Source organism: Myxine glutinosa, chromosome 5 (assembly GCF_964187855.1).
Source record: "Myxine glutinosa chromosome 5, kmMyxGlut1.1, whole genome shotgun sequence".
Taxonomy (NCBI): domain Eukaryota; kingdom Metazoa; phylum Chordata; class Myxini; order Myxiniformes; family Myxinidae; genus Myxine; species Myxine glutinosa.
The window spans coordinates 60966708-60991094 of NC_136265.1; the positions used below are offsets into that span (position 1 = coordinate 60966708).

The window sequence follows — 24387 nt, forward strand, 5'->3', positions numbered from 1 at the left end:
GGTTACTGGCAAGTCATCAGATCCAGAAATGGTGTAAAAACCACCGTTTAGAGGCCATTTTTCCCCGCAAAGCGGGGGTTGGCCTTTTCGGGGACCGTGGTAGTTGTTGTTTTTTTGTCCCCTTTTTGAAGCAATGTTTTACGGCCGGATGCCCTTCCTGACGCCAACCCTTTTTGCCGCCTTCAACGACAAACAGGGAATTACCAGTGAACTGGTACTCAATTAGCCGACCTCGGAAGGATGACAGGCTGAGTCAACCCCCCTGGCATTAATTCGGCGATCGACCGAGATTCGAACCCAGGATCCTAAGCCGGCACCCTAGCCGCTAGCCCAACACCAGAAATGGTGTCATGAACACAATTTATTTACGCACAAGCACAAAAGCAAGACGGGCCGATTTCCGATTCCGACGGGCCGACGGGCGAGACGGGCCGATTTCCGATTCCGACGGGCCGATTTGGAGCAAGAAAAAGAACGAGACGGGAGAAAAAGGAGAGAAACGAGACGGGGAAAGCCGATTGGAGAGGCGAGTGAGGCGCGATTGGAGAGGAGTGTGAGGCGCGATTGGAGAGGAGTGTGAGGCACGATTGGAGAGGAGTGTGAGGCGTGATTGGAGAGGAGTGTGAGGCACGATTGGAGAGGAGTGATTGGAGGGGAGTGTGAGGCACGATTGGAGAGGAGTGTGAGGCACGATTGGAGAGGAGTGTGAGGCGCGATTGGAGAGGAGTGTGAGGCGCGATTGGAGAGGAGTGTGAGGCGCGATTGGAGAGGCGTGTGAAGGATTGCAGAGGAGAGGAGTGTGAGGGATTGGAGAGGTGAGGGATTGGAAAGGAGAGGGATGTGAGGGTTTGGAGAGGAGAGGAGTGCTAGGTGGAGAGAGGAGAGTGTCAGGTGGAGACAGGAGAGTGTCAGGTGGAGACAGGAGAGTGTCAGGTGGAGAGGAGTGAGGGGTCACATATTATGTGAAATAACTAAATTCACACCATTTCTGGATCTGATGACTTGCCAGTAACCATTTTGTAAAAATGAATGTGCAGCATATAACTCAATATGTCGAAATGTCACACACATCCATGCCCGTGGGATTCCCACGGGTGACCCCGCTAGTTAATTGTATAATATGTTCAACAGCAAGGTGGAGGGAGCTGAGTGGACAGAGGAGGTTAAAATATATACGTAATTTGTGTCAAAGGTTGTGACCATCGTGCGGTTATTCTTGTTTCACCACATTTTGTCCCAATTGTAGAGGTCACGTGATTAACGTGGAGAATCTGCCGCCTTGAAATTGTGAATAACATTGTTTGGAGAAGGTACGCGTCACGTGGTTCACTTTTACCAGAATATCTCACGGTCTGTACTTGTTTATCAGATTGTACCATTGTTCCTCACTACCGTACTGTACCATACTCTACTGTACCATACCGTACTGTACCGCACGCGACCCACCTCCACCTTAGTCCCCTCCGATGCGCCATGAACCGAGATGTCTCCGGTGAAGATCACAGATCGAACCCCCCGGGATCCACGAGCGGTTCCGATGGAGGAAACTCGGTCGTTCCGGGAGATTCTCCCTCAGATCGCGGGTCCAGGGTCGGTCCACCCGAGGATGAGGACCCGGGACCCGGTACGTGTCGTTCTCTCCACACATTGCTCTACTTACCATTACCGTGCTGTGTACTCTTTCAGGAACGAATTTAAATGGGGAATGTCACGATGATCTGAGTTGGGGAAACCGAGGTAAAATTGTACAGAGGTTACCGTGTAATACTGAGGTAAAAGGGTACATAGGTTACTGTGTAATAATGAGATAAAGGGGCACATAGATTACCGTGTAATACGGAGGCAAAAGGAAACAGAGATTACCGTGTAATACGAAGAGAAAAGTGGGTAGATTACCGTGTAATACGAAGGGAATGGGGGCAGAGATTACCGTGTAATACTGAGGTAAAAGTGTACAGAGATTCCTGTGTAATACAGAGACAAAGGGGAGCAGAGATTACCGTGTAATACCGAGGCAAAGGGAACAGATTACCGTGCAATACTGGGGTAAAAGGGAACAGATTACTGTGTAATACCGAGGTAAAAGGGAACAGTGATTACCGTGTAATGCCGAGGTAAAAGGGAACTGATTACCGTGCAATACTGAGGTAAAAGGGAACAGAGATTACCGTGTAATACCGAGGTAAAATGGAACAGTGATTACCGTGCAATACCGAGGTAAAAGGGAACAGATTACCGTGTAACACCGAGGTAAAAGGGAACAGATTACCGTGTAATACTGAGGTAATACTTGTCCATATCTCCCTGTACTGTGCCAGTCTTTTCATTTTCCAAAGAGAACAGGACTTTCAAGATTTTACGATTTTTTTTCAGTTTACGTTTTGTATCCCAATGACAGGCTCGATCTGGATCCGGACCTGAACCAAAATATAATCAAGTCGTCCAAGTCGCACAATCAACCTGTCCACCAAGTTCTGTCCGAATTTATCCTAACCGTTTGAGATAACCTGCTCACAGACGGACAAAGAGACAGACGTGAAAACATAAATGTTGCATTGTAATGTTATTCTTGTGTGTGATGGTGCAGATGGATCAGAGCAGTCACCATTCCAATTCTGAGTTATTTTACTGGGATAATAATCAAGGATACAAACATGAGATGCAGGCTCGGCGCATACCAACGCACCGTTCGCAGCATACCAACGCACCATTCGCAGCACACCAACGCACCGTTCACAGCATACCAATGCACCGTTCACAGCATACCATCGCACCATTCGCAGCATACCAACGCACCATTCGCAGCACACCAACGCACCGTTCACAGCATACCATCGCACCATTCGCAGCATACCAACGCACCATTCGCAGCACACCAACGCACCATTCACAGCATACCAACGCACCGTTCGCAGCATACCAACGCACCATTCGCAGCATACCAACGCACCATTCGCAGCATACCAACGCACCATTCGCAGCATACCAACGCACCATTCGCAGCATACCAACGCACCATTCGCAGCACACCAACGCACCGTTCACAGCACACCAATGCACCGTTCACAGCATACCATCGCACCATTCGCAGCATACCAACGCACCATTCGCAGCATACCAACGCACCGTTCGCAGCACACCAACGCACCGTTCACAGCATACCAATGCACCGTTCACAGCATACCATCGCACCGTTCGCAGCATACCAACACACCGTTCGCAGCATACCAACGCACCCTTCGCAGCATACCAACGCACCATTCGCAGCACACCAACGCACCGTTCACAGCATACCAATGCACCGTTCACAGCATACCATCGCACCGTTCGCAGCATATCAACACACCATTTGCAGCATACCAACGCACAATTTACAGCATACCAACGTACCATTTGCAGCATACCAACGCACCATTTGCAGCATACCAACGCACCATTTGCAGTATACCAACGCACCATTTGCAGCATACCAATGCACAATTTACAGCATACCAATGCACTGTTCACAGCATACCAACACACCGTTCACAGCATACCAACGCACCGTTCACAGCATACCAACGCACCATTCACAGCATACCAATGCACCGTTTGGAGTATACCAACGCACCATTCACAGCATACCAACGCACCGTTCACAGCATACCAACGCACCCTTCACAGCATACCAACGCACCCTTCACAGCATACCAACGCACCCTTCACAGCATACCAACGCACCCTTCACAGCATACCAACGCACTGTTCACAGCATACCAACGCACCGTTCACAGCATACCAACGCACCGTTCACAGCATACCAACGCACCGGTCACAGCATACCAACGCACTGTTCACAGCATACCAATGCACCGTTCACAGCATTCCAATGCACCGTTCGCAGCATACCAACGCACCATTCACAGCATACCAATGCACCGTTCGCAGCATACCAACGCAACATTTACAGCATACCAATGCATCGTTCGCAGCATACCAATGCACCATTTACAGCATACCAATGCACCGTTCGCAGCATACCAACGCACCGTTCGCAGCATACCAACGCACCGTTCACAGCATACCAATGCACCGTTCGCAGCATACCAACGCACCGTTCGCAGCATACCAACGCACCATTTGCAGCATACCCACGCACCATTTGCAGCATACCAATACAATGTTCGCAGCATATCAACACACCATTTCCCGCATACAATGCACCATTTGCAGCATACCAACGCACCATTTGCAGCATACCAACGCACCATTTACAGCATACCAACGCACCATTTGCAGCATCCCAACGCACCATTTGCAGCATACCAATGCACCATTCACAGCATACCAACGCACCATTTGCAGCATACCAATGCACCATTTCCCGCATACCAACGCACCATTTGCAGCATACGAACGCACCATTTGCAGCATACCAACGCACCATTTACAGCATCCCAACGCACCATTTACAGCATACCAACGCACCATTTGCAGCATCCCAACGCACCATTTGCAGCATACCAGCGCACCATTTGCAGCATACCAACGCACCATTTACAGCATACCAACGCACCATTTGCAGCATCCCAACGCACCATTTACAGCATACCAACGCACAATTTACAGCACACCAACGCACCATTCGCAGCATACCAACGCACCATTCACAGCATACCAACGCACCATTCACAGCATACCAACGCACCATTCACAGCATACCAACGCACCATTCGCAGCATATCAACACACCATTTGCAGCATACCAACGCACAATTTACAGCATACCAACGTACCATTTGCAGCATACCAACGCACCATTTGCAGCATACCAACGCACCATTTGCAGTATACCAACGCACCATTTGCAGCATACCAATGCACAATTTACAGCATACCAATGCACTGTTCACAGCATACCAACACACCGTTCACAGCATACCAACGCACCGTTCACAGCATACCAACGCACCATTCACAGCATACCAATGCACCGTTTGGAGCATACCAACGCACCATTCACAGCATACCAACGCACCGTTCACAGCATACCAACGCACCCTTCACAGCATACCAACGCACCCTTCACAGCATACCAACGCACCCTTCACAGCATACCAACGCACTGTTCACAGCATACCAACGCACCGTTCACAGCATACCAACGCACCGTTCACAGCATACCAACGCACCGGTCACAGCATACCAACGCACTGTTCACAGCATACCAATGCACCGTTCACAGCATTCCAATGCACCGTTCGCAGCATACCAACGCACCATTCACAGCATACCAATGCACCGTTCGCAGCATACCAACGCAACATTTACAGCATACCAATGCATCGTTCGCAGCATACCAATGCACCATTTACAGCATACCAATGCACCGTTCGCAGCATACCAACGCACCGTTCGCAGCATACCAACGCACCGTTCGCAGCATACCAACGCACCGTTCGCAGCATACCAACGCACCGTTCGCAGCATACCAACGCACCATTTGCAGCATACCCACGCACCATTTGCAGCATACCAATACAATGTTCGCAGCATATCAACACACCATTTCCCGCATACAACGCACCATTTGCAGCATACCAACGCACCATTTGCAGCATACCAACGCACCATTTACAGCATACCAACGCACCATTTGCAGCATCCCAACGCACCATTTGCAGCATACCAATGCACCATTCACAGCATACCAACGCACCATTTGCAGCATACCAATGCACCATTTCCCGCATACCAACGCACCATTTGCAGCATACGAACGCACCATTTGCAGCATACCAACGCACCATTTACAGCATCCCAACGCACCATTTACAGCATACCAACGCACCATTTGCAGCATCCCAACGCACCATTTGCAGCATACCAGCGCACCATTTGCAGCATACCAACGCACCATTTACAGCATACCAACGCACCATTTGCAGCATCCCAACGCACCATTTACAGCATACCAACGCACCATTTGCAGCACACCAACGCACCATTCGCAGCATACCAACGCACCATTCACAGCATACCAACGCACCATTCACAGCATACCAACGCACCATTCGCAGCATACCAACGCACCATTTGCAGCATACCAACGCACCGTTCGCAGCATATCAACGCACCATTTGCAGCATACCAACGCACAATTTACAGCATACCAACGCACCGTTCACAGTGCATACCAACGCACCATTCACAGCATACCAACGCACCATTCACAGCATACCAACGCACCATTCACAGCATACCAACGCACCATTTACAGCATACCAACGCACCATTTGCAGCATACCAACGCACCGTTCGCAGCATATCAACGCACCATTTGCAGCATACCAACGCACAATTTACAGCATACCAACGCACCGTTCACAGTGCATACCAACGCACCGTTCACAGCATACCAACGCACCGTTCACAGCATACCAACGCACCGTTCACAGCATACCAACGCACCGTTCTCAGGAACCGGAAGTGTTGTAAGAGTGACCGATTCGGTTCTCTTTACAATTAAATTAATCATGCACAGAATGCCTCTATTAATCCTGATATTACAACAAATAACATCAACAAAAACAAGGTAATTATCCACTTGTATCCCTGCACAGGTCTTGTCTCCAGAACACATTTATTGTGATGGATTGACGGGGATGGTTTGACTAACGCTCCCATTGTATTCGATCGTTCCCTGACTGGGTAGGCCTTACAACTCAAAACAACACAAAAACGTACCATACGGACCTATTTACAACATGAACAAGAAAAAACATTCAGAGATTGCAGACCCTCGCCAGGATGTGTTTGTGTGGTTTTTGCCCTTTGGTTACTTTTGGGGTCTTTTGGGTTTTTTGGGTCGGGTCCTCAAGGTCTTTTGGGTCTTTATCGATATTTTGGGTCTTCGGAGTCTTTAAGAGCCTTTGGGGTCTTTAAGAGTCTTTGAGATCTTTAAGAGTATTTGGTGTCTTTAGACTTTAGAGTCTTCGGGGTCGTAAAGGATCTTAAAGGTCTTAATGGATCCTAGGGTCTGAAATTGTCTTAAGTGGTTTTAGGGGTTGGTGTTTTCGGATTCTTCGGGGTTTTAGGGGTCTTCATGGTCTCCCCCCTCAGGTTTTTTTGTCCCCCGTCGCACCGCGGAGCGAAAGGGGGACTATGGTTTTCCCGTGCGTCCGTCCGTGCGTGCGTGCGTGCTTGCGTCCGTCCGTGCGTGCGTGCGTAAGCGAAGGACCGAATTCAAATTTGGTGTGTGGGTGCAACCCACGTCAAAATCCAAGATGGCGACCGCCATGTATGTCTGAACCTTGTGAGCGGAATATCTTGAAAAATAAGCGAAGTACCAACTTCTAATCTGGTGTGTGGGTGTATCTAGGCACAAGGAAGAACGCTATTGAAAATTGGGTCACCACGTCAAAATCCAAGATGGCCACCTTGCGTCTTCCACTTTGTCAACTCACATCACCACCGACGGGGGACCTAAGCATAACGCTTGTTTTACAGGGAACCCCTCCCTCCTCGGAGATTGTCAACATAATGCCATACACAGTATAAAAGGGTTGGATTTCAGGATTCCAAGAGCAGAGAGACAAAGACAGATGGGTATGCGGGTGTCTTCTAATACCTCAGGGAGATAGATGCCCCTGCCTTGCATAATCACAGGTCACCTGTGGGCAAGGTGTAGTACCTGTCAGCCCCCCTTACCAGGGTAACGGTCCGCAGCCATGCAGTTTAAATGGCAGATGGCTCTGCACATCTGGTGGATGAGAGTCCAGTCGACTCCAACAGCACGGGCGGAAGAGGGTGAATTCCCCAAAGGCCAGCAGAGGGACGGAGAGGAGTAGCGACCCCTGTCTATACCACACACTTACCCGTGTGTACCAGCCATAGAAAGGCAATGCCATCATTGCCCGAGGAGACTCAACATCATCAGATTTGGGATTGGGATGGCAATTATTTTTAAAGGCACAAAAAAAGATGGTGCTATTTTGACGTGATGGTGGATGAGGCATGCGTTTGTTCATCACGTCGGGGTGTAGTCAGGTTCACTATGTCAATAAATTATATTTCGTTCAAAATCATGGTAGATTAGCAAACCTATACATTTTTGGAAAGGTTATAGCATAAGGAAACTAAAAATCAATGTTTACATTTGGAGAGATACCTGTATGGCGGCCATTTTGGATTTTCAAAATGGCCACTGTAAAATACATATTTTGTTCTATTTCTGCCTCTAATTACCCTAAAAACTTTTAAAAATATACTAAACCTATATTTTCAGGGACAAGGAATCCAATGAAAGTATCAAATTAGTGCTATGGGGAATGGTAAGACACGAATCAAAGGTTTTGAATTGCAAAATACTGTCTTTATATTCGCGATAAGTTGCATAATCAAATACATGTTATCATTTTGTACAGGCAGTTAATAACATCAAAATGTGTCACAATAATTCATATCACCAAACATACACAGGCAGTCAGCAAAATCATATATACACATGCAGTCAGTATAACTTCACATCTACACAGGCAGTCAATGACAAAATATACACAGGCAGTCAATGGCATCAAACATACACGATTACAGAATATGCCATTTAGAGTTCGTCATCACTGTCCTGTGTGTCGTATCCGACAATATAGTCCGCATCGTTTTCACAGTCCGTTCCACACAAGCAAAGGTCGGTCAAATTGATTGGCAAATCGAATTGGTCGAATGGTCGATCGAATCGAATTCGATGAATCGAATCGAATCGAATCGATCGAATGGTCGATCAAAGCGATTGGTCGAATGGTCGAATTGGTCGAATGGAATTGGTCGATTGGTCGAATTGGTCGAATCGAATTGGTCGGAATTGGCAAATGTAAACATTGATTTTCAGATTTTCCATGTAATAACGTTTCCAAAAATGTATAGGTTTGCTAATCTACCATGATTTTGAACGAAAAAACATAGTGAACCTGACTAGTGGAGAGAAGGGGAGAATGGAAAGCAGACTGAGAGAAAGGTGTTTGGAAGCAAGTATGTGGGAAGAATTTATACATTTAAATTGACATAAAATGGAAAGAATTAATGGAGGGGAGAAGTAGAGGGGAAAAATTCACTTTTTTTTATTTATTTATTAAACAGAAGGTATAAGGAAGGAATTAAAGTGAGGGTGGTGAATAATGTGTTCGACGGGATGAAGACACAGTGAGTTGGTATGGGAAACGGTTGATGAAAAAAAACGAAAAAAAACCAGGAAGGCTCAAAACTTTAAAAAAAGAAAAAAGAATGAGCACAGAAATACACAGGAGTAAGCACTCCATATTAAGGACAATCGCCACAAAGAGAGAACATAAAATCAACAGCCACACAGACAAATCCAGAACGATCACTTAGCTTTTTGGAACCAGATCACTCGGAGGACCAAAAAATAATCAGCACGACCTGGAAACGGAAGTGGGATTCAGCTTATTACCATTCAGCAATTCTTGGGCAGAAAAGCCCAGCGCGTGCGTGCTCCAAAGAGACTGACGTGTTACAAATTATATCTTTGAGATTGTCAAGTGAGTTTTTGTTGGTAATATATCGTGATCAAGGTTTTTCTTTGTGAATATCGTGATGAAGGTTGTAAAAAAAAAAAAAAAAAATCCCCCTTTTCAAGTTGACCTGAAATGGATTTTTTTGGTTTCAGGTGTTATTGTGAAGGTGAAGTCCGAATTCGTTCACGATTCGTTCCTTCAAGATGAAGGTTTGAACCACAAATACATTGTTGATGTAGTTTTATTGTTTTCCGGCATGGGTACCTTATTACTTGTCGTTGAGTAAAAAAGATTGTCCTTGAGCCTTATCAATGGACATTTCAAAGCTAAAATGGGCATTGTGCCATTTCTAAAGCATGGTTAAGTTTGGGGGAGTGGGGGGGGGGGGGGGGCATTGACGGCAGAAAATGTTCGAATAAAGTCCTTTTCAGAGATTGATAAAGGAGATTCTTCTTCTTTTTCTTCGATGTCCACAATTATTAGCTCACCTGGAACGAAATTCAGGGGAGCTTATGCGATAGCGCGCCGTCCATCTGTCAGTCCGTCCGTCCGTCCGTCCGTAAACACTTGCAACTTCTTCTCCGAAACCGCTGAAGGGATTGTGACCAAACTTGGCACAAATTATATTTGTTGTGTTGTGCCTAAAATTTGTACACAGCATTAAAAAAACGGCGTCTAAGGGGGTTTACCAGGGTCAAAGTGGATCCATGTTTGACCCCCCAAAATAGGAATTTGCTTTTTGCTCTGAAACTCCCCTTTTCACAATCGATTTCATCGAAATTTCACGCAATTTCGATGAAACTTGACCACAACCTTCACCACCCATGATGTACCAATGTTTGTTCAAGGCATCAGAAAAATTGAGGCCTGAGGAGGTTTGGGATGTGGGGGGGGGGGGGGGGGGGGGATTGCCCCTTCAAAATAGGTATTTTTATGTTTATTTGTGTAAAGACATGATTATGTTAGTATGATTCTACATGCTGCCTTGTCTTCTAGCAACCATTGAAATTGGTTTAAAATACCTTTAGTCGGTGTAGTATACTGTTTATTCTACCAGGTGAGCACAAGGTGTATTGCCCCTATGTTTAATCACGCATTCTTGTCAGTTTGGAGGTAGGGAAGTCCTGGCCCAATTCTTTCATGAACAGGCCAGGACAATATGTCTCTCATGAATTCACATTAATAATACATCGGAACCATTGTCTACAGATGGGAGGGAGGCTTTGTCAAATAAATAAAAAAATCTGCACAGGGGAACATGAAATGGTGGAATTTAAAAAAATATTTGAAGGTTTAACTCTGATAAGAATCAAACAAAACAAGGATGTCACCTCAGGCTTTTGAAAGGGAAAACCTCGACAAAACAACACAAGTCTCACTGTTTCGAACTCTGGAGGGAAATTAAATGTGAGGTGGAGTTGGTGAGAACCTCAAGTTTGCCGTTGGGGGAGCGGGGTGGGGGGGGGGGGGGGCAGGAAAGGGTCATGTTGAGGCCACAACTACAAACCGTTGTGGGGGAGGCGGGATGTGGGAGGGGAAGCGGTCATGTCAAAGCCATGCCTACAAACTGCCACATTAAATAAACAAATATATAATTTAGAATTTCATTTAGCAACATCATTAGCCATTATCATTACAACTAGAATGACACTCTTTACCAAGTTTTAATTTAAATCCCTTCAGCTGTTCACAAGTTATCACATTTATACCTCACATGACCTCTGACCTTTGACCTCAGGACTTCAAATTCGAATCGGTTAATCTTTACATCATTATACATATCTGCACTAAACTTGAATTGGATCACTTTAGCCGTTCTCAAGTTATAGACCTATTACAGACTTTTACTTTTACTTTGACCTTTGACCCCAAAGTCGAATGCGTTAATCTTTATATCATCATACATGCCTGTACCAAGTTTGAATTAGATCACTTCAGCCATTCTCAAGTTATAGACTTATTACAGACTTTGACCTCTTGACCCCAAAATCTAATCAGTTCATCTTTACATCATTCTACATAATTGTACCAAATTTGGTCAGAATCCCATCGCTGGTTCACAAGTTATCGCGGTAACTGGATTTTTTACCTAACATGACCTCTGACCTTTGGCCTTTGATGTCGTGACCCCAAAATCGAATCAGTTCACCTTTACCTCATTATACATACCTGCGCCAAATTTGACAAAGATCCCTTCAGTTGTTCTCAAGTTATCGAGGTAACGAAAACCTATCACGGATGGACGGACAGCCGGACGGAGACAACCTGAAAACATAATCATGATTGGCTCTGTGGAGAATCCTTCAGTACTAGCCGAAACCCATGGAACATCCACGGAATGGAGGATGTGGTGTATGGATAGAGCGTACCATTATGGATGGCATAGGGGATTTGCTTTTCCGAGTAAGAGTTAGGAAGAAAGATGAGAATGAAGAGTGCCTCATGAACGTTGGCAGATGCAGGAGTTGGTGAAACGAAGGGGGGGGGGGGGGGGGGCTGATCATGACCTACCCTACGCCACATGGCCTACGCCATTTGTTGAGATCATGGCCACAACGGAAACACAACAACTGGATAGGTAGGGCCTACGCCTACGCCTACTTTTCATCACTCGGTGAAGTACCCTTTGTTTTAAGCTTTCAGAAGCTGAAGCCTTGGTATTTATTGCTTTATATGATACTGATGGGCTGCTGATCGGTTTCACTTCGTTGTAATCACAGTATATGGAAGAAATTTGGTAAACCCACCTGATGAGGTTAGCGTACACCGCGATCGACGACACCGGCACAAATGCATGCTCTGGATTTTCCACTCAGTGGACAGCTTGCTTTCGCCTTCGCCTGTCCAATCAGCGGACGGCTTGCTTCGCCTTCACCCAGCAGACGCCAATACGATGGCGTCGTATCGGCAGTTAATCGGATGCTTTTGGGCCCCAAAGTCAACTAATTCAGATTTTTTGAGTATGGCTGTACGTGATAAACAAAGAGCGCAGTTGGAAGAAATTATGGTAAACCCACCTGATGAAGTTAGCGAACACTGCGATCGACGACACCGGCACAAATGCATGCTCAGGATTGTCCACTCAGTGGACGGTTTGCTGTCGCCTTCGACTGTCCAATCAGCGGACGGCTTGCTTCGCCTTCACCCAGCAGACGCCAATAAGATGGCGTCGTAAGATGGCGTCGTATCGGCAGTTAATCGGATGCTTTTGGGCCCCAACGTCGGCTAATTCAGATTTTTCGAGTATGGCTGTACGTGATAAACAAAGAGCGCGGTTCGTAGATCGTAAATCCATTCGTGCCGTGGGCATCAGGTCACTGGGTGCGGTGTAAAAGGGATAACAACGTCGAGTCCTTACGCTATTATTATATAGATGTAGGCCTGTCTGTTTAATTCTGTTTATGCGTTTCAACAAAATACTGAAAATGAAACTCTTAAGAGTAATATCCAGCACTGCAGATCACATGAACTTGTGAAGTCTTTCATGCCCATCTCGCGTTTTAAATGATTTAATTTATTTTTAACGTTTTTCTTGAGATAAATATAATTTTGATCCCAGCCCTAAGGCCGTTGTTTAGTTTTAATGAGATTTTTTTGTTTCAGGTTTTATTGTGAAAGTGAAGGTGAAGTCTGAGTTCATTGATGAATCAACTTTTCAAGACAAAGGTCTAAACCACAACAACATTCTGCTTGTCCCATTGACAGACTTTGATGAGTGTACATTGTATGGGAGCTTGTCCTTTCTCTCAAGTTGTTGTTGGTCTTGCCTTAACGCCGTGAAATAACTTAAATACCCAGCTCGATAATAAACCAAATTCATTCAACACATTTTAATTTCTGTGGGAAACCTTCACGCATCGATGGTAATGACGGAATCAGTCGGTTACCAACTTGCAATCCCATTAATGGAGAAGACATCAACTTACAATGGGATGATTTTTTTTTGTTACAGAGGTTGATGGGAAGCTTATGGTTGATCCTGGATTCATGCATTATCCCCTGAGAGGTAAGTTTTCCGACTTTGAATCTCCATGCAGCAGGGTGTGTTGAAGTGTTTTTTTGTTTTTAGCTGCGACGAGCAGCTCTATGAGAGGACCGCGTTGTTGTTCTTGTTGTTGGGGTGCCTTTTTGAATAGCGCATGCGCATACACTCGGACGTGCGTTGGTATGAGGTAAGATTATCCCTCTGCCAAATTATTACCCCTCTGCCACCCAGAATTAACATTAATAAATTAACATTAACAGAAATAACATTCACGTCCATACATTATATGTAATCAGTTGATGAAGCATGTTGCGTCGCAAAACAAAGGACAAGACCAGAACTGAAAGACAAAAAGACGTTAGTGCATGCGTATAATTTAATGACTGGTCGAATTTGGTAGCGCATATTGCAACAGATATCCTCATGATTCTACACGTCGCAGCTGGTGACCACACTGTGGTCATTTTTCTCTTGTTTTTTTGTATACAAGATCGAGGGTCGTGTAAGAGCTAACATTAATCACAAAAAAACAAACTGACACATAAAACATATGATAGTTGGAGCGGGAGACAAAATGGGGAGAGAGAAAGGGAAGCACACAGGTACAACATTTGAGGGCAGGGACATCGGGAGATTTGTGGGAGGGAGAGGGCTAGGTGGGAGGAGGCGTGGGAATGGGGGGGTGGGTGGGAGAGGTATCAAACACATGGACACTGCGAGGACTTCCAGGAAAGAAGTCGGTATTTCAAAAACGATTCCCTTGCTTTTTCCATGATCCAATTCAGATTTTTTTTTTTTTGATCTCCAGTTCCCCTTCTTGTTCTGAAAACTGGTTGCTCGATCGGCATTTCTCGTTTAAAGAGGTCGACTTCTGTGTTGAATGATATTTTGTAATACTTTGCTAGCATGTGAAATCAAGGCAACGGTTCGGTTATTTGAACATTCTCTTGCATTATGGCTGCGACTCGGCAGCAAAATTCAGGTTGGAACCGGCTCAGTAATTTTAGCAAAAGTTTTGCGAAGTCTCTCAGTGGCTCGGAACTCGGATAGTAAGCTTTGCATTGCTTCAAACATATGTTAATCAAGTAAATGACGGACACGTTGCCTCAATCTTCGCTGGGCACTTCGCCTCGCTGGGGTTATAATCGAAGATGGAACCAGAGCGGAGGTTCTTAGCTTGCGAGTAATGTAACATTGAGGGGTGAGCGCTCCAAAACCCAAATATCCTCTGAAAGGATTCATCTTGAGGTTGCTCTTCAAAACCAGCACTATTATGGCAAGGGATCTCCAGGGAGCAATGGTCAATATTACAATTATGGTACAGTAACTGCAGTGTCTGAGCTGCAATGCACAGTTATACAGACCTGTACAGTTGGGTGAATAGAATTACAAATTCAAAATCGTAATTGTATTCACTCAATTCCAAACGTCATTCCAATCATAAATTGATACTTCAACAAAATACTATATAAAATGATGGTTGTATTGAGATATTATCAAACCAGCTCATTGCCATCATCTGTCCACTTCCTGATTCGTGGCAGGTTCGTATCGAGTAGATTTCAAAATCATAATTTTATTGAGGAATTTATGAAACCTCCTACCGACCTTACAACATCCGCTGGGACCTCAAAGCGTTCCACAGGGGGTTTGGTGGGGCTAGCCCCAAAACTGAGGGAGTAGTTTGGGGATGGACAGACAGACAAACACTCCTGTTTTATAACATAGATTCAACTGAAACTTGGTACATGGCTTTATTATGATAAGTTACATAACAAGTTCGAGTTTGTGTGTTTTGTCAATTTTTCAGAGTTATGCCCTTTTCAAAGTTTTTAGAAAATATCACATTCGTAGGGGACATGTATTGCAAAGCAATTATCCCTCTTGTTGGATATATGACTTACTGAAGACCAACAAACAGTGCATTCTTCGTCAATGATCTCTCCGACTCTCGGAAAATCCTCTCTATCTCTTTGCTGATGACTCCACTATCTGCCGCTCCATTCCTCATCCCTCAGATCGGCAGTCTGCAGCCTCCTCACTCTCTGCAGACCTGGACAAAATCACAGACTGGTCAAACAAGTGCAACATGTCTTTCAATCCTGACAAATCTCACACTCTCACAATGTCTCTCCGAAAGGACCGACTGGAAAACCCTCCCATCTACTTTCTCAACAATCCTCTCCAAGAAGTTCTGTCGCTCAAGCTTTTGGGTCTCACTATCTGCCATGATCTTTCTTGGGAAAACCACATTTCCAAGCTGGCCTCCAAAGCCAGTCGCCGACTGGGCATCCTCCGTCGTGCGAAGTCCTTCCTTGGCACACCTGAGCTCCTCACCACATACAAGGCTTTCATCCGCAGCTCAATGGAATACTGTTCCCCCCTCTGGGCTGGTGCTCCTGCCTCACACCTAGCTCGGCTTCACGCTGTTGAGGCCAAAGCTTTCAGAATCATTGGAATCTCCTGCGATGAAGTCAACTCCGAGGGCCTTTCACTCACTCACCACAGGCAGGTTGGTGGTCTTTCCGTCTTCTACCGACTCCTCTCCGGCCTTGCTCCCCCAGCTCTCTCTGTGCTCTGTCCCCCCAATATTCCTTCAGGTCGCACAAGATCTGCCTGCTTATGGTTAAACTGCCAAAATCTAGGCTCTCTGCTCACCTTCACTCTTTCATTCCCCTTTTCTCCCGCCTCTGGAACAAACTCCCCCACTCCCTTCAATCCCACTCCTCCCTCCAGGTCTTTAAAACAGCTGTTCACCACCATCTCTTATCTTCCCCCATCCAAAACCTTGATCTTTTCTACCCCTGGTAATTCACCCCAGAGTCCTTGCGGTATTCATATGTTTTATACCTCTCCCACCTCCCCCCAAGTCCTCCCGATGTCCCTGCTCTCAAATGTTGTGTTTGTGTCCTTCCCCCTCTCTCCCCATCTTGTCTGCCTCTCCCCTTGTTTTTTGTGTTTTGTGTGTCGGTTTCGACTTTTTGTGTGATTAATCTTAGCTCTTTCATGAGCCTCGATCTTGTATACAAAAAACAAAAAACAAACAAAAAAAAATCACTAATTTGGGCTGGAGACTGCATAGAACATGATACCCCACATAGTATTGATAAAAGGGCATTAGGGGGAGCTGGGAGGGGGGGGGGGGGGGAGGGTTCAACTCTTGCCTTGCGTTACCAGGCACAATCTATATTTCTGAGTGTGATCGTGTTCCCGATCATAAGTCACAATTTTGTCTGAATCTCGATATGCCACTGTTGGAGTGTGAGGGACAAATTTGATTGGTTGAGATGGCTTAATATTATTTCCTTTAAATGACATGAGATCACCTTCTTTGCAGGTATAGTGTATCCTGTAAAGGTGGAACATTTTCAAAATGATTTCTCTCAGAGTTTCCTGGATGCTTTGAGCAATGAGTGTATAAAGCAGGAACCTTGTGATTCTCCTCCCAGGGAGCTGAAGAATGCTCCTCAGCTATTTGAAGGTAAGCAGAGACGAGCACAGAACACTCAACACAGCTCTACTTGTTTTGTTCGCTTCACACTTAAATTCAACATCACGTCGGAGGGTTTATCTGCTTGTACACTGTGCAACCACTTAAGCATGTCTCTGTAACGAAGACACATGTTGCATTTTTAAAGTGCCAAGCACGTTTTACGTACCTTGTTAGCTTACCTGGAACGAAGTTCAGGGGAGCTTATGCGATGGCGCGTCGTCCGTCAGTCCGTAAACACTTGCAACTTATTCTCCAAAACCGTGGATGGTATTGTTATGGTTGTGACCTTTTTCTTCTTCCTTCCCCCCACACCCCCCTTTGAGTTCGGCCAAGTGGTTTGGTCCATGTGTATAAAGCCTATGATTGGCTGTGGGGCAGGGGAGTGGCCAGGATGGTGATTCAGAGGAGTGAGTGGCCATTTTGGAGGAGGGCTTATGGCAGAGTGCTTTTTCGGGGGTTGTGGAGTGTCCAGCTGCAATCTCTCTACTTGAAGGGTGACGTTGATCGAACTCTTGCTGCCTACCACTGGGGCCTGCCTTGGGGCCTACTCGTGGACTTGCCTACTCCTACCCTCTCGTGCTGGGCCTGCACTGGGGCCTACCACGGCCTGCCCTGGGGCCTACTTTTGGGCCTGCTCTTGGACCGGCCTACTCTTGCACCGGCCTCCTCTTGGACCGACCTACTCTTGGACCTGCCTACTCTTGGACTGGCCTATTCAGGTTTTTCCCTCCATTCTCCCTTCTTGGTTTTATGGGTAGGAAGAGATTTTCGTGTGATAATCCATAAATAAAGACAGTGTGATTGAAGGCTTGGCTTGGTGGTGCTTCAGGCCGTAACAAATTGGGGGCTCGTCCGGGATCTGGATTACATGATACCTGTCTTGGATTTTTGTTTTTTTTCGCAGTAGTAAGTTTCCTCATCGGCAGATAATTTGACTTTTGTTTACGGTGCTGATACTTCTATATTTACTGCAGTCGTACACCATGGCTGAGGAGATGGATTTTGAAGTGAAGGAATTTGTGGAGAAGAAGGGGCTGTCGGTGCAAGATGTAGAACTGTTACGTAAGGTAGATTTACGAGCTGTAGCTGATCATCTTGGGGTTAGTGGGACATCTTGTATGAAAAAGGCGGAGATTGTTTCGGCTATTGTCAGTCACATGGGTTTAGAACCAGGGGTAAGATTGAGGAGTGAAGCCTTGGAATTGGCCCAGATAGAATCAGAAGAAAAACAGCTCAGACTAAAGTTAGAAGACAAGGAACGGCAAAGAGAGTTTGATAGAGAAAAGGAAGAAAAGGAAAGAGAGTTTGAAAGAGAAAAGGAAGAAAAGCAAAGAGAGTTTGAAAGAGGAAAAGAAGAACGACAGCGAGAGTTTGAGTTAAGAAAATTAGAAATTCAGGTGGGACAGGCCCAACCGGTTTCCATCGATTCATGTGGGGGTCAAAATGATCTCCCCCGTTCCTTTGATGTGGCTCGGAACATTAGGCTTGTTCCCAAGTTTAACAAGGAGGAGGTGGAAACGTTTTTTCTGTCTTTTGAAAAGATAGCAAAACGTCTTCAGTGGCCCGTACAATACTGGACCCTGCTACTACAAAGTGGGTTCATCGGGAGAGCCCAGGAAGTGTATTCAGCTCTGTCGGAGGATCAGTCAGAGAATTATGAGGCTGTTAAAAAGGCTGTGTTGTCAGCCTATGAGCAAGTTCCGGAAGCATACCGGCAGAAGTTCCGAACCTTAAAAAGACAGGCTGAGCAGACATTTGTTGAATTTGCGAGGGACAAGGAAATGAGGGACAAGGATCAGTGGTATCATTCTCTACAAGTGGATAGGACCTATGGTAATCTAAGGGAGGTTATCTTGATGGAAGAGTTTAGAAACAGTATCCCCTTGGACATTAGGTCACACCTTACGGATCATAAGGTTGGTGAGTTGAAAAAAGCTGCTGTTGGTGCAGATGATTATGAACTTACTCATAAGAGAGGCCTTGGTTTTCCTCATTACGGGACTACCTGGGATAACAAGAAGGGGGTTAGTGAGGACCGGTCAGAGGGAAAGTGGACAGCCACAGGGATCGTGCCCTTTCAGTTAAGGCTGAGGATACTGCGGACCTTCCGAGCCCTGTACAGAACCATTATAAACCCTTTGTGTCAAAGGGCCAAGTGTCTTGGGACGGGAAAGTCAAGTCCGTAGTTATTCTGAGGGATACTGGGGCCGCCCAGTCATTGATGTTGTCTACCGTTTTACCATTGACTTTGAGTAGTTCGGGGAAAGCGAGTGCCTTAATCCAGGGCATTGCAGGTCGTTATGTCCCAGTCCCCTTACACAGGGTGAACTTGAAGTCTGATTTGGTCACAGGACCCGTGATGGTAGGAATAGTCCCCACTCTCCCCATAGAGGGTATTAGTTTCGTATTGGGAAATGATTTGGCTGGCAATATAGGGTTTGTGTTTCCCCAGTAGTGAAAGAGATTCCTCAAAGAGACGGAGAACCCTAACCTTCGGGACCATGTAGGTACTTTCCGGGAAAGACTTACCACCGCCTGCAATGTCACCAAGGAACATTTGAAAGTATCTCAGCGAGTAATGAAGGCCCGTTTTGACCTGAATACGACAGCTCGTAATTTTAGGCCTGGAGACGTGCTAGTTTCACTACCCCGCTGGGTGTGCCACGTTACTATGCTTAAAAGGTACTATGAGCTATGATGCCTGTAAATGTCACAAGGAGAGATGGCTGTTTGTTAATTGCACTGTTTATGCTGGGTTAAGTTTATGCTTGCACTGTTTATCCTGGCTTTGTAAAAGAAAACTTTTCTTGGGGTAAAGTTTTCTTCTTTAAGGGGGGGAGGTGTTACGGTTTGTGACCTTTTTCTTCTTCCTTCCCCCCACACACCCCTGTGAGTTAGACCAAGTGGTTTGGTCCATGTGTATAAAGCCTATGATTGGCTGTGGGGTAGGGGAGTGGCCAGGAAGGTGATTCAAAGGAGTGAGTGGCCATTTTGGAGGAGGGCTTATGGCAGAGTGCTTTTTTGGGGGTTGTGGAGTGTCCAGCTGCAATCTCTCTACTTGAAGGGTGACGTTGATCGAACTCTTGCTGCCTACCACTGGGGCCTGCCTTGGGGCCTACTCGTGGACTTGCCTACTCCTACCCTCTCATGCTGGGCCTGCACTGGGGCCTACCACTGGGCCTGCTCTTGGACCGGCCTACTCTTGGACCGGCCTACTCTTGGACCGGCCTACTCTTGGACCGGCCTATTCGGGTTTTTCCCTCTTTTCTCCCTTCTTGGTTTTTTGGGTAGGAAGAGATTTTCGTGTGATAATCCATAAATAAAGACAGTGTGATTGAAGGCTTGGCTTGGTGGTGCTTCAGGCCGTAACAGTATTGTGACCAAACTTGGCACAAATTATATTTATTGTGTTGTGACTAAAGTTTGCTCACGGCATTAAAAAAATCGGGGTCTAAGGGGATTTACTGGGGGGTCAAAGTGGATCCAGGTTTGACCCCCCCCAAAATAGACATTTTCTTTCTTCTCTGAAACTACACACACTATTTCGATGAAACTTGACCACAACCTTCACCACCCATGATGTACCAAAGTTTGTTCACGGCATTAAAAAAATCTGCCCCTTTGGGTGTTTGCGGGGGGTTTGTCCCCTAAAATAGGTATTTGCTTTATTCTCAGAAACTACAAATGTAATTCCGATGAAACTTGACCACAACCTTCATCACCCGTAATGTGCCAAAGTTTGTTCACGGCATAAAAAAAATCTGCCCTGCCCGTTTGGAGGTCCACGGGGGGAAGGGGGGGAGGGAGGAAGGGGTGTTTCCCCCCCAAAATAGGTATTTGCTTTCTTCTTCGAAACTACACATACAATTCCGATGAAACTTGACCACAACCTTCATCACCCGTGATGTACCAAAGTGTTCACGGCTTTAAAAATAATCTGCCCCTTTGGGGGTCTATGTGCCCCCTCTAATCTGCCCCTTTGCTCCATATGCCGTGTAGAAACCTTCCTGTAACTAAGTAGGCCCGCATGTCGCGTATGATCGTATATTTGTCTCCATGGTGAGGGGTGGAGCTATGCTAATTAGCTAGGCTATAGGGAATAATTCCCTGTATGTAAATTGCCTCTGTGGTTTTCCCTTTTTTCCTTATGACACTTGCAACACCAGCCATGCACTCCGCACCTATGCTAAATGCACTAACTAAAGCGACTGGATCCGGATATTCGAACACTACCACTGATGCCACCAGCCGAGTCATCACAAGGGCTGGCAAGAAGGGCCGTGAAGCCCCGCCCCTAGAGGTGATGATTGGTTGTGGCCGTAGAGCGATGCAATGGCACTCGCTGATTGGAGCATGCACGGACGTCATCATAGAACGTTCCAGCACGAGGAACAAAAAGGACACGTCCCACCATTTTCTCTCTCTCGGTTCCTGGTGTTCATACAAGCAGTCGCATTTCCTTCTCTTGGCTCTGGGTTTGAAAAGCGTGCTGTTAAGTATCTCTCTTGGTTCGTGGCAGGCACAGTGTGCAGTCGCACGTCTTTCTCTTGACTCTCGGTTCCTGGTGTTCATACAAGCAGTCACATTTCCTCTCTTGGCTCTGGGTTTCATAGCGTGCAGTCGCATGTCCCTCTCTTGGCTGTGGCTAGCATCGCAGGCAGTCGAAGTTCGTGCACACTCTTGGGGGATGCATCCTTCTCTTGTCTCAACTTGGTGCCTTGTGGAGCGGACGGCGAGGAAGGAGCGAGGGCCTGTTCGCTTCACGTCGGCGGCTGGCGGATGAACGGACTTGGCGCCAATGCGTGTTTTCCCGCGCAGGGACGCGAGACCTATGACGACCCCGGATGGTCACGGACGCCAGGCGGAGTAGCAGGCAAACGCACCACACACATTTTATTACTTTCATTTGTTTGTCCCTGTGTCTGTTTTATGAGTCCATGTGGGGGCACCCCAATTAGGAATTTAGTTTTACACATTTCTTTGTTCCCTGGCATTTATTTTTATTAAACCATTGTTTGTTGAATTTTAATTCCTTGTCTTGTCCGTTTATTTGTTGTGGGAATCGGATAACCACGTGCCGCGTCTGCCCGTCCAGGTAAGCTCGCTGCCCTGCACTACACCCTCACTCGTATAAATAGCACCACCATAGTTTGAGTGAACGCCTTGGAGTTAAAGCTCGATTGGCCATCCATCACCAGTCGTGTTAATTTATTGGTCGTGTTATAGTTATGTTATAGTTAGTCGTGTTAGTTATTGGGAAGGTTTTAATGTCTGCTGTTTATGGAATACTTCAAATGTAGTTTTGCTTGTGACAGATGAGTGCAGACGTAGGACAAATTTTAATCCCCGGTGAACACGACAATGCTTATCTCTCTCATGTGACTTGTAATCAAGATCAAACATAATTGTTGGTTGGGAGTTAACACGAGCAAAGACATATCCAGCGACCCCATTCACGTCAAAATTAATTTTTCTAGTTTGATTTGTTTTATAATAAAGATAGAAGAGTGAGTTTTCGCTTTCTCTCGTTCTTTTCCAAGCCCTTCATTGGGCGGACTCTTGGTCGTCGTGAATAATCCAGGCAACAAGTTTTTTGTTCCTTGTCATATGGTGGACCATGCACTTCTCTTCAGCACACTTTGGCCTTTGTTTGCGAATGATGCCCAAGTTGAATATTTCATGTCGACAAATAAAAGCACACAGATAGAACAACCAAGTTAGTTATTGGGAAGGTTTTAATGTCTGCTGTTTATGGAATACTTCAAATGTAGTTTTTGCTTGTGACAGACGAGTGCAGACGTAGGACAAATTTTTGATCGAAAGAGTACATACATTATGAATAATTTTAACATTGCATGATTCACATTTTTAATGCTTTATTGAATTGTCTTTGCAGAAAATCAATTGAAAATGGTTTCTTGCTCCAAGTCAAGTTCTCAGTTATTTGACAAAGAAGTTTCTTTCAATCAGAACATGACACAGACCTGTCAGCAACCAAAATCAAAACGTGTTCCAACCAAAAACAACAATTGTAATACAACATTCAAGAAAACCGAGAGGAACGAGAAGCCGCACAATTGTTCTGTTTGCAAGAAAACGTTTGGCTCATTAGCATCTTTAAAGAGATGTCAAGCATTCCACAACGGTGAGATGCCACACAAGTGCACTGTGTGTAGCATGGAATTTTATTGGCTGTCATCTTTGAAATGTCATGAAGTAAAACACACGGGAGAGAAGCCTTATAATTGTCCTGTTTGCAGCAAGGCCTTTCCTCGTTTATCAACTTTACGAATGCATAAAAAGATACACACTGGAGAGAAGCCATACACATGTTCTGAATGCAACAAGTGTTTTTCTCGTTCATCAAATTTATCTCGACATAAAAAAATACATACAGGAGAGAAGCCCTTCAAGTGTTCTGTTTGCAACAAGGTGTTTACTTGTTCCTCATCTTTGTCTCGACACCAACCAATACACACAAGAGAGTCGCAGTTCAGGTGTCCTGTGTGCAACAAGGCATTTGCTTGCTCGTCATATTTATCTCGCCATCAAAAAATACACAACAACAACAACATGCATTTTAAGGCCATTTTCCCTGCTAGAGCGGGGGTTAGCCATCAAAAAATACACGAGAAAAAAATCAAATGTCACAGAAAGAACGTTGTATGGACTGTAAAATGTTCCTTTTGTGCATGATGTTTTTGTACAACAAATCGGTACTGCCTGAGTGCATGAAAATATATTGCACCACTAGGAGGGAAAAATTGATATACCAGCAGTGAAGATACAACCTCCAAGGTGACAGCCTTTCTTCCCTCCTATATTGTCTGCCTCTGGACCTATTGAGCAACCTCATTTATGAGCAAGGACATGGCTACATCAGAACTTCCAACAGAATAATGTACAAAGCATAAGAAAAGGTGACACATCTACTGTTTATTGATGATTTAAAACTCTTTCCACCGGACGACGAAAAATTGACAGAACAATTAAAACTAGTTTAAGTACAGATGCATTCAAAGTACACTGCCCACATGCCAAATAAATAAATAACATATCCTCCAATGCATGGCACATCGAGACGGTATTGGGAGGGAAAATGAATGAATGATCGTTTTTAAGGCCATTTTTCCCCGCGAGAGCAGGGGTTAGCCTTGTGGGGCCCATGACAATCATGGTTCCCTGTTTGAGGCAATGTTTTTAGGGCCGGATGCCCTTCCTGACGCCAACCTTTAGTCGCTTCTTACGATTTGCGGGGATACGGTGTACCTATTCTAAATCGGGGTACACACCGGGATCATTCAACACCTGGGAGAGGTGTACAATAATTGATTGATTAATTGCATAATTAAAATAAATAAATGATCATAAAATAATTAATTTCTTAATCAATTGGC

At 45.6% G+C, this 24387-nt stretch overlaps 1 protein-coding gene across 1 annotated transcript; it reads left to right on the forward strand.

The window, feature by feature from the left end:
* Positions 1-1309: 1309 nt before the first annotated feature.
* On the forward strand, positions 1310-23763 carry LOC137428165 (uncharacterized). The gene is made up of 6 exons (XM_068118123.2): positions 1310-1624; positions 9665-9721; positions 13116-13178; positions 13465-13518; positions 16835-16978; positions 22887-23763. The coding sequence occupies exons 1-6, from the start codon at positions 1474-1476 to the stop codon at positions 23684-23686; spliced, it is 1269 nt and encodes a 422-aa protein (XP_067974224.2). The 5' UTR covers positions 1310-1473; the 3' UTR covers positions 23687-23763.
* The last annotated feature ends 624 nt before the right edge of the window (positions 23764-24387 follow it).

Bases quoted from the DNA above. Each gene is read 5' to 3' on its own strand.
- LOC137428165 (XM_068118123.2), top strand. From the start codon at position 1,474: ATGAACCGAGATGTCTCCGGTGAAGATCACAGATCGAACCCCCCGGGA. The intron at 9,722-13,115 runs GTTTGAACCACA...TTTTTGTTTCAG, and splicing joins TTCGTTCCTTCAAGATGAAG to GTTTTATTGTGAAAGTGAAG. The intron at 16,979-22,886 runs GTAAGCAGAGAC...TTGTCTTTGCAG, and splicing joins TGCTCCTCAGCTATTTGAAG to AAAATCAATTGAAAATGGTT.